Genomic DNA, 11041 nt, shown 5'->3' with positions numbered 1-11041 from the left:
AAAGCAAGATGGGGAAGACTGTATCCTGACCGTTACATTTTCTGACTCTTTGAGAACAAGCTTTTTCCCCTTAGCAAAGTCAGGAGACTATTTGTAATCCCCAATAGCCATGCTTCCACCAGCCCAGTAAATGGTTAGTATTGTAATTTCATCAGAGACGCAGGCATTTACTCATCAAGATGCTTCAATTTTTGCCATGAAATCAGCCAAGTATCTGTCATCCACATGTCAAACCCCAACAGTTAATTTTGGGACAGCAAGCAAGTTATATAATCAAACAACTTGGCCTTGCCAGAGCAACCACCTTTATGCTAACCTACCCAACCTCAGAAGGCAGGTAGAAGACCATGATGCAGAGATGGTTCTATTGTTTTTCAAAGAACCACCTGATAGAGAAAAATCACACCATTGTTTAAACCATTTCTGTTAAAAGAAAGGAATTTCATAATACTCAAAGAAAAATTAAAGAATCACAAGGAAGCAAAACAGAAGCCATGTGCAAGAAAACCCCACAGAGCAGCTCTTCCACCTGAGCCTGAGAGGGAATAGTGGGAACTGGGCATGGAGCAGGAGCCTGAGCCTGGCAGAACACAGTGGAGCTAACTTTCATGGAACTGGAGGAAGGAAGGGAGGCTGAGCCGGCTGTGCTGGGTGTCCTGCAGGCACTGGCCCTCAGGGCTCCTACAGTGGCTGTGCCCTGGAGGAGCAGCAGGGATGGTGCCCGTAGGTCTGTGCTGGGATCACCTTCCTCATCCACCTCCCGTAAGGGTGTCTGGGCTCCATCTGCAGCGCTTGCCTGTGGGCTCTCGGCAGTCTGAGAGCACAGCTGTGCACCCCACACTCCTTGAGCAAATGTGCTTTGAAAGCTCAGTTTAGCCTATTTTAGTTTACAGTGTGCCGTTCTGCTTTCAGCCCTTGCTAGAACCAGGAAACAGAGAAGCTTATGAAAGAGAAAAGTAGACAATGGAAAATACGAAGTTATCCTAACCTTGAGGTTCTGACTAGGCTCAGATATGAAAAAGTCCTTTTAGCTGAACCACTTTGCTTCCTTTTTTAAATATGTATTTCTGTGCCCCCACCCCCTATGATACTATTTATTTGGTATCCTTCATTGCTTTTTGAAATAAATACTAATTTATTCAACAGAACAGCTTCAAATACCACAGCTTGCTGCATAAACAGACCAGAAAGTGTCCCTAAAGGCTCTTAATGTATACAAAAAACAGTTCTGGCCTTCAGCTCTGCATCAGAGACGTCCCTGTTATTGTTCAAGGCCATTGTTCCACTGTTTTATTTATGAATATAGAAAACTTGAAGGGTATTTAGGGGGAAATAAGTGAATACACACAGTAAGAAAGGATGTGTCTATTAAAACACAGCAGTAGAAATCAGGTAGCACTATCAAGAATTATTAAGTGACCTGGAAAAAGTCAGTGTACCTGCAAAATACAATTGTTTTCCTTTATCTAAGGTTTCACTAGGCTCACTAGTAAAAACACTTGGTTATTATTACAGTCATGCTCTATGTGTTCTTTTTTTTTTCTAATAAGGAAAGTTTTTAGCACAAATCACTGGCAGTTACTTTCTTTGGTGGGGGAGATTTTAAATAACGAATAGAAATTAGCTAGCAAAGGGTTTTACTGTTCTGAAGGGCTTGTCAGCACAGCAAATCCCTTATGGCTATTTACTGTCTGCAAAGGGTGGAGGTTGAGTTTGGCCTGATTCCTTATACTACCTCAAAACAAAAAAAAAATCACAAAAGCAGGTGGAAATAACATAAAATAATTGTATAACTCTCCTTCTTAAGGGAGGGGAAAGCTGCTGTTAAGTTGTGCGAAGCATACATTACAGCCTTCCACAAACTCTGTGTCCAGAAGCTGGTGCAGCATGTTACAAAGCTGAACTTTGGCACCTGACCGTCAAGGCTTGTTCAGCTCTTTCCCACTGATGGGGCCACATTGTCGAGGTGGGTACTGAGTGGGACTGAGACCGGACCATCTGCTAGCTTGGTAACATCAAACACCTGCGGTTAGTCTCTGCTGGCCCTGCACTGAAAGCTCACATTCGGACATCACACATCACAGCTGAGCTCAGGAGCTGCCTTCCTGAACACCTGAGACTCAGAAGTCCTGGGAACAAAACCCAGGCCACAATGTCTGCATGGCAGATAAGCAACTGAGCTCTAAAGCTACAGGGAGAGGAAAAGACCTTTAAAATGGCAGGAGGCCACTCTGCACCAGGACACATGCATGATCCTAAGATGTTACCATTGCAGCTTTGCCAGCATCTCTTTGTATGGATCTGACCTCTGATCTAGGTTGTTCTTGCCTGTTATTCCCACATCGGCAGGAAGGGATCACGTCACCGTGATATGAGAGTCTTCTCTTCATTAACATTTACATTTAGCTTTGAAATACTTCCGCAGGCAGAGCTAGCATGGTGGAACACTATTTGATTGAAAAGACTTGACAAAGACTGGGTTCCGCTTCTGTAAGCAGAGTTCTGCACTCATTATTTCTCTTTGGTAAAATAGTGGCCTGCAAAAAGGAAGCAAAACATGCCAAAACCTACCCAGGAGATTTATAAGTAGCTTGCCCTCTTATCAGGCTGCACCTTATTTTGCCCCTGGCTTCCCAGGCATTTGGAAGTCTCCCAGGTGAGGGAAGCTGTGCCATTAGCAGCTGGCTCCCTTACCTGCAAGCCTAAGGGAGTAGGCAACCTTTCATTGCCTAATTATGCAATGAACCCACCTCTTCCCCCTCCACCCGGTGCTGAGTCCCTGCAGGACCAGGCAGGTGGGAGCACCTGACCTGCCCACGAAGTTATCACTTATCAACTGCGCTGGGCAGACCTTCAAAGTGTGGACCTCAGCAGCAGGGACATTTACACAGGCTGCAGCCCATCAAAGCCAAGAAGGGCACAGAGCAGAAAGATTGCTGTGAGGTACAGATAGCACAGCAGGACTCTGGCCAGGCTATGAGCCCTTATGCTGATGGCCATTAGCCACCTGCCTGCCACGTGCACTGGTTTCATTTTAGGCCTAAAATTCACGGCTAGCCCCTCAACTGAATTTCTTCACTCTGGGAGGGTCCACAACTAAAACCAATTCTGTTCTTAAAAAAGCTGCTTTAAAATTTGCTGGGCTGGTAAGAAACACTAATGCATGAACAATCCAGCATGCTGGTGCACCTTATCTAACACAAGCAACAGCAGAACTTCTTGGCTCATTAAGAGTGCCCCAAATGGGGCAGATAACTTAATTACTAAACCCCACCCTTTAAACTGTCTAGAATGACACAGCTGAACCTGTGGAAGACTTAGTAGGGAGACCCACCTCACCAGACACAGCTTGAGAAGTCCCAATAGCATTGCCACAGCCCACTGCTACCCCATGGGATGTTTGTGGAGAGCTCTATGTGAAGGGAAACTGATTCATCCCCTGCTGTCTCAGCTCTGGCTGAGGGCACAGCAGAGATGTCCCTTTCTCATGTTTAAAGGAAACTTTGCACCCACAACTGCTTTGGTGGGTGCAATACCCACACTTGCTAGTGCTGGACGTGTTACCAGTAATTTGCCCATCTCTTGTTCCAGCACTTCTCATTTCCCCAGCTGGTGTGGGGCACAACGCTCTTTGGATGAGGAGGAGACAAGATTGCCCTCTGGCTGTGGACTGCAGTGCATTTCAGATTGGTTTCTGAGGATCTAGTAACTTAAATGGACTGAGCTGGCCCTGGTTAGCTGGCTGAGTAAGGCTGTGAGCAAAGAATAGTTTTTCAGTCAGTACGTAAGTGAAAGTGTCTATTTTTTTGCTTATTTGCTTCTGATACCATATGGCTTTTGCCACTATGTGGGTGCCATGTGTGTGGAAAGTCAACCTCATGATAGTAAATCAACACAATTTGAGAAAGGGCTGACCATGACTGCAAAATCACGAGGTCTGTCTGAGGATATGCACTTGTTTAGATCAATGTGCATTTCAGGGTGAACAGGTTCCCTTACTGCTGGGGCCAGGAGGCAAAACAAAACTGCCCCTCGGAACTTCATTAGACACAATAGACAAGGCAGCATGCAGCATACCACATATGACAAAAATGCAGATAGAGTGTCATAGTGGACGGACTTCCAAATATGAAATTTAAGGAAAGCAAGGGTACGAACAGAATATGAAGGATGCTCTTCCCAATTCATCTCATCGTGGAAAAATGTGAGGAGAATGAAATAGGCTGTAAAAGGGATAGGAGGGTGAAAAGGCAGAGCATAACTGTACGCAATATGTCTCTAGGGGCCTGCATACAGGTACTGAGGGAAGGGAAGCCAATGGAGGTGCCAATCCACAAGAACAGGCAGGGATGACTTGGATAGTTTCAACTGTGCTGACCAAGAGTAATCAGAGAGAAGGTAAAAACCAGATGAGGCAAGATCATGAGCAAAAGGGATGGTGAGCACAAATCAGACCGCATTCTCCAACACCAAAGCAGCAGGGTTGGTTTCAGAGCCCCTTCTCCAGAGCCATGTTGCTCCCCAGGTGATGCACCAAGGATGAAGGTGCAGTGTGTCTGTCTTTCACAGGGAGTTGTAACCACCGTACATGTATGTGTATGCTCTTTCCGTGCAGATACCAATGTCATACGATATATCCAGCTGACAGAGATGAAGCTCAGCAGGTGTTCCCAGAGAGAGAAAGAAGCCTTGTGAAAATGAAGCCGCTTCAGCTGAAGTGCCCAAGGGGGAACATTTCATTCCTAAAAGCCCATTTGGTGGATTTTCCTGTTTACTCTGCCTCATCCTCATCTCCTCATCCATCCACTCTCCCTTGCTCTACATTGAATCCCAGTTTTGAAAAAAAAAAGACTTAGATGCTGAATATGGCTGCTTGCCAACCGTGGTAATACCCCTTCCCCGTGGCAGGAGAGTACAATGGCTACAACCAGCCTCGTTCCACAACAGTGTCACGCATCTGGAGTAGGCAATGCTGGGGGACCTTTTTGGTCCTGAGCTGACTGCCTATTTCCCTTAGGGAAGCAAACCCCAGAACAATGACTTTCCTGACCAGGCAAGTTGGAGACAAACAGTTTCTGCTCTGAGTGATCACTGGAGCTTGGAAGAACTAAGAAACCAAGAGAGCCGCTGGTCATTTCACAGGGGATAGCAAATGCCTTTTTACCATCCATTCCCCCTGCCTGCTTCTCTAGTGTGTGTTACCATTCTCCAGTGAGAGCTCACATGCTCCCAGTCTAATACCAGTGAAAACTTTCTAAACATCCTCTTAATGAAAGCACAGAGCACCCTATGACCCAACCCCCCCCCACCCCCACAGAGCTGTCCCAGTGCCAGAGGCGAAGGCTGTGGGCTACCACAGAACACTAAATGGACTGTGAAAGCATGGTGTACAGTGTGAGGGAAAAACTGTGAAATAAATCATTAAAGGCAAATAAAAATTATTAATAGGCAACAAGTCCAGGCATTGCTTTTCAAAGGCACCTCTTGGGTTCCTCATGTCCAGAAGGCAACACTGTCTAGTGGGGGGCAACATGGGGTGGGGAACAAGGGACGTCTCCATTCTTATCTTGGCTCTGCCAATGCCTGTGTGATCTTGGGCAAGTCACTTAGCCTCTCTGTGCCTCGGTTTCCCCATCTGTACACTGGGGATAATACTACTTCCCTACCTCGCAGGGGTGTTGTGAGGATGTATTAGTCAATGTTTGTTAGTAACAGTACAGTGATGTACAGTGCTAAGTATTATTAGTACATTGGATTGAGGTCCCACCTTCTGTTGGTGCTTCCTGTGTCCTGTTTGGGTTTTTTTTGGTTTGTTTTTTTTTTGTAGGAGAGCATGGTGCTGACAAACAGGGTAGGGCCAACAGCTTTGGAGCCTATTTCAGCAGCCCAAAGGGCCTATTTAGACCTCCTCCAGCAGTCCTTGGCTTAAGGGTCCATTTCTGAAACTGACAGTAATGGGATCAGTAAGTGCCACAAACACATGTCCAGTGTGACTGGCCCATCAGTGGCCCACAGGGACCTGCTCCCAGTTGCAGAATGTACATGAGTAGTCTCATCCCATGGTGGTCAGTGTGAAGTGAGTATATGCAGGGCTACTTCACTCAGACCTCAGCTGACACATGGAAACTGAAACACAGAGAACTGAACAGATGAAGTTCAGCCAAGTGCGGTGTGCTTGGTCCCAGCAGATGTGGTGTCTGCAGACAGTTGGCTATGGCATCCCACATGCCAGCTGTGGTATCTTACCACATTTTTCTCTAGGCAAAATTTGAAAGAGTTGATAGAGAAACTCCAAGAGAAAAGGCAAATCTCTGTCATTGTCTCTGAAAAAAAAGAAGTCGTATTCTTCAGTTCAGGGACACATCCAGCCCATATTGGGGGTGGTGAAGGGACCATCTTAAAGTGTTATATAAGTCTCTGAGATAAGGTGGACTTACATCAGTTGTGTGAAACTTATATTACCTGGGATGACATCATAAGTTCTTGTTCCTCAGGAGGAAAGCAGCTGCTTCCCAAAATTGGGAACACTGTGTGCAGCTACTGTGAAGGAAAGGGTTCTGTTCTGGGGGCAGCACAGTCACCTTCTTCAGATGGCCCATGGTTCATACATCTGTGCCAGAAATAGCAGGCACCTCTGTCCACCACTACGCATGTCTAAGCAGTAAATGAGGCTGCAGCTGCTGCTAGGACAACAATTGAAATAAAGACAAAGAGGACAAATGAAGGAAATTCTGCAGGTGATTGTTAACTAGATCAGAAAAAAAGGTTAGGCAGAGCTGGGCTTGGTGCATTTAAGGTCTACCTGGTACTGTATAAAACACAGAGCTAATAAGATCCTGGTTCTCAGGCGCATGCAGTCCTCCATATCCTAAATACAGCACACAGGAAATTCAAATAGAGGTGACTCCCACAGCTGTGTTTTTCTGTTCACTAGCAGTGAAATGAGGATTCATCCTGCAGGCCATGCAGGAGAGGACACCACCTACACAAACAGTCTCTGCCCCAGGAAAGCTCAGGCAAGCAGTGGCAGGCTCATTACTCATGACCTTAATGTAAGAGAAAGGGTATTTCCAGTCACTGGAGGTGTGTGTCCATGAACTGTCACTTTATCTGGAAACAACTTTAGCTCTTGCAATGGCTTCACTGATATATTGTCACTGCATCAGTGCCATGTGTACATTAGTATAAAAAGGGCTCAGCAAACTCCAAAATAGAGTCTCCTCAATTCTCAGCCTCTTACTCTCCAAAAGTACTGCAAAGTATGGGGAAAGTGGGAAAGCTGTGAATATGCGTATGAAAAAGATCTCAGAGAGCCTCCAGGTGCTACACAACAACCTACTTTCTGCAGAAAATGGTTGTCCTTACATAGCTTGACACTCAAGGTACCTGCAAGCAGTGCCCACTCACACCAGGAGCTGGAAGAAGGAAGTCACCGAAGAGAAAAGAGAGTCAGGGACTTTTTTGCCAGCTATGCAGCACCTGTATGTTTCCACAGTGACACAGAGCTTGAGCGAAACATGGACAAAGATCCAGGTGAGTGCTCTTTACATGTCAATGAGAGATAGAGAGAGAGAGCAGCAATGCCACCAAAGCCAACAGAGCTCTTTTGGACTGCACTCTTCCCATAGCAGCCAGCTCCACCTTGCAGTATCAAACATCCTGGTAGAGTTTGCAGTCTAATTGGAAAGATGTGCAGACACATCACGACTTGTACTGCATGTGTCAGGGGAGTAGGGAAGAGCCTTGGAAACTTCCTAAAAGCCTTTGTTTTCTGCAGAAAGAAAGAGAAGGCATATTTGACATCCAGCACATGAAAGGGCTTTTCAGCTCTAGAGGAGAAAGGCCCTAAAAGGCCATGGGCAAGTTTATTTCCTGGCCACTGCTGAATTCAAGAATACCCAAGGGAGAAACTTGTGTTTTTGTTCAAGAACTGCCTTAACAGGAAACAGAAGAGTAAAATAAGGATTGGTCATAAAGGGGAGAACTTAGTATCAAGCCCCCCAAGAGAGACATCTATATATACAAGACACTTCAGAGTCCATAATTAAATAGAATTACACACCTTTTCCAGTGAGTGGTTGTTGACAGCCAGCTGTGGTGGTGTGGGCAGAGGACACCCAATCCCACCTGAGTTACCCAGACCGTTGCTGTAGGAAGTTGGAGAGACAGAGAAGGACACGCTATTGCAGGTGGTCATGTCCACTGCAAGTTGATGGTATTTTTCTGGAGCAGACAAATGGCAATGTGAGAATAAACATCCTAGAAGACAAATCAAGCAAACAAGGCTTTAGTTCAGCTGGGTGGTATATGCATATATCCTGAAGATCTGGTACATAGGGAAATGAACACATGCCCTTCCAAGTACCCAGCAGGGCTAAAACGTCTCCAGTGCAACGGGGAGCAAGCCCATTTGCCCATCACATGTGAAAATCACAGGAACAAAATGGCATGACAGATGCCAGGCAGAGCAGTTAGAAAGCTGACAGCAAGCAAGAACTGAGGCTGAAATGAGAGAAGGATGAGCTGATCGTGGGCTGCAAAACACAAGCCAAACCCAGGTTCATGGGCAAAATGAGAATTGAACTAGAAAAAAACTGACCAAAGGCTTAGCCACATTATTTGCAGTTCATAACAAGACTCAATGTTAATTGACAGGATACACAGCAGTAAAAAGGGAAGTAAGATTAGAGGTGATTTTCCACTTGGAAGGGGCAAAAGAAGGGGAGGCTTCCTTCCTCCAGCACAATCATTTTTTGAAAGTGTGGGGAGAAGACGAACACATGCTGGTTACAGAATTTTTCCAAGTATCTGCTAACTATTGCAGCTCTTAAAAGTTGCCTGGACAGGGTGGAGAAGTCTTTGTTTAAATTAAGAAGAGGGCATGACTGGTTTTGAGAACTGACAGGAAGGCAAAGATTTGTCTATTCTTGCTTGCCCAAGAGCCCACAAGATGAAGAGGAGGATCTCAAGTGCAGAGCAACCCCCTTTAGCTATGCATCTAAAGGGGGGTTTCCCTTAGCTTTCCGAGAATTTCTCTGAAAGTTTCACCTGTGTACATATTCTGCCCAAACTACAGCACAGCAGGCTGAGGAGTGGCTTCACATGCGATCTCCAGAGGTTTTGTCTGCATTGTTTTCTTTATGCTCAGTCCCTTGAAGATACCCTTTCTCCTTTCTTTTTCCAAGGGGAAGGGCATGCACTGGGCAGAGAGGAACCCAAACCAAATTCACACAGGAGGTGCTGACTACCCTTCTCTGCTCATTTATTCAAGTTTCTACTGCAAAACTCCTTGCTCTGCATATAGTTGAGTAGAGGCTTGGGCAGGGGTTACTTAAATAAAGAGAAACAGTGGCGGGCCAGTGTGCCAGCTAGATGGGATGCTTGGGAGGGTGCAATAAATTATCAGGTTCCTTAATATTATCCATGGATTCACATAACTAATTAGTAGGACTTAGTATCGCTGCAGCTGGTATGAGATGGTTTCCAGAGATTCTTCTGAGTTGATTTTCTTATGAGTTCCTCAGTTAAACTAAGTGCTGCACGCTATGCTACCACCCCAACAACAGCCTCAATGCTGCCTCAGTGAAGGTGATGAAAAGTCAAGAAACCCTTCTGGCTCCTCTCACAGCTAGGAAGGTACATTCATAAGAAGATGAGAGGAAACCTGTGGTAATACATGACTTTAGCAGCCTATGAGGTGGAAGGGGGGGTAAGTGGTCCCACAGATGTAGGGAGGGGCCAGCTCAAACTGCTCAGCTGGGAGAGCTGTGCTTACAGCACCTGTTTCTAGAAGTGGTTGTGGTGGTGAATCAGGAAATAAATAGATTGTGTAGTGCCCTGCAGATTACCTTGTTACCCTAGTTTCATGCTCACTCCTTATCCTATGGAAAGCATCTGTTGTGTTCTGGGAACAGATAAGGGGCGTGTACAGCACTGTTCAACTAGGGCAGTGGCAAATGAAGCTGCTCGCCAAGGGAGGTTGACTTTACAGGCCCTATCCACAACCTTTCTCTTTATTGCCAGACAAGTTTTATAACTAGTAGAAGCTCTGCAATAACTAACTTCCACAACTTTTGTTTCCTCCCAGAGGGCGCTTCTTGACTCAGTTTTACCTGCAGGGGAGTGTGAACCTGTGCCAGCTTGTAGCTACCTCTGGCAGCTTTCCATCACTGGTGAGGAAATAATCTCTGATTTAGCCAGGTGATTCTGGCAGGGAAATTAGGGAACAAGAAGAGGAATTTGGCAGGGGCTTTGGAATGAATATGTATCCTCATATAGGCAGTGCCACCAGATCTGCAGTGATTACATGTGCCCAGATGCCTGGGAGGCATTCCTCAGTCTACGCGTGTATTAGTGTGCGTGCAAGTGCAGCCCTGAGAACAGAGCTGGACCAGACCTTGATCTGCTGTCCAGTCCATGCCACCACAGGGCCTGCTCTAGCTCAACCAGTCTTGACACCTTTTTACTGACTACTTCACTCTCTTGAAATGAGAGCAGGGCAAATGTTTGGTTACTGATTACTGCTTTTATGAGTTTTCAGTTCTGCAGACTTTCATCTGGCCATCAGTCTGCAGTGAACATAACTGCTTGTACACATTCCCTGTGGAGGGAGAGGAGGAAGAAGATATCCAAAGGGAACTGAGAGATTTGTTGAATGTGGAAACCAGTCTGAGTGAAAAGTCGCATGACAAATCAGTCAAAGCAAATCCAGGTCACAGCCCAGGATCCTGTTTCGGTGAGAAAGGAGAATGAGAGTACATCAAAGGACAGTTCAGGTGGGAAAAGGAACAGAGGAGAAAGACACACAGATACTCATAGCTGAAAGTCTAAAGGGCCTGGCAGGAATTCTGACTCCAGGGTGGAGGAGTGGATTTTGGAATGGGAGACACATCGAATGAAACACAAGAGAAAGAGGAAATAGAGAAATGGAATATGGTAGAAAAATTAAAAGATGGAGCTGGTAGCAGGTATTCCCATCCATGACACAAGTAGGACTTGGGCACTGGTTGACCAGACCCTACCATAGCTCTGACTCTGGAGA

At 45.9% G+C, this 11041-nt stretch overlaps 1 protein-coding gene across 1 annotated transcript in view; it reads left to right on the top strand.

Moving 5' to 3' along the window:
- The window catches only part of LOC104520763 (tetratricopeptide repeat protein 9A-like), an 8242-nt gene extending 2787 nt beyond the window's left edge, over positions 1 to 5455 (top strand). Inside the window, exon 3 of the mRNA XM_010162553.1 lies at positions 4616 to 5455. Within this exon, the coding sequence (XP_010160855.1) occupies positions 4616 to 4695 (80 nt within the window). The 3' untranslated portion in view covers positions 4696 to 5455. The remainder of the gene's footprint in view (positions 1 to 4615) is intronic.
- The last annotated feature ends 5586 nt before the right edge of the window (positions 5456 to 11041 follow it).

The sequence above is a fragment of the Antrostomus carolinensis genome, unplaced genomic scaffold, assembly GCF_000700745.2.
Source record: "Antrostomus carolinensis isolate BGI_N321 unplaced genomic scaffold, ASM70074v2 scaffold4572, whole genome shotgun sequence".
Classification (NCBI taxonomy): Eukaryota; Metazoa; Chordata; class Aves; order Caprimulgiformes; family Caprimulgidae; genus Antrostomus; species Antrostomus carolinensis.
Note: the sequence above shows the minus strand (reverse complement) of the source record. Positions and strands in the feature narration are given on the sequence as shown.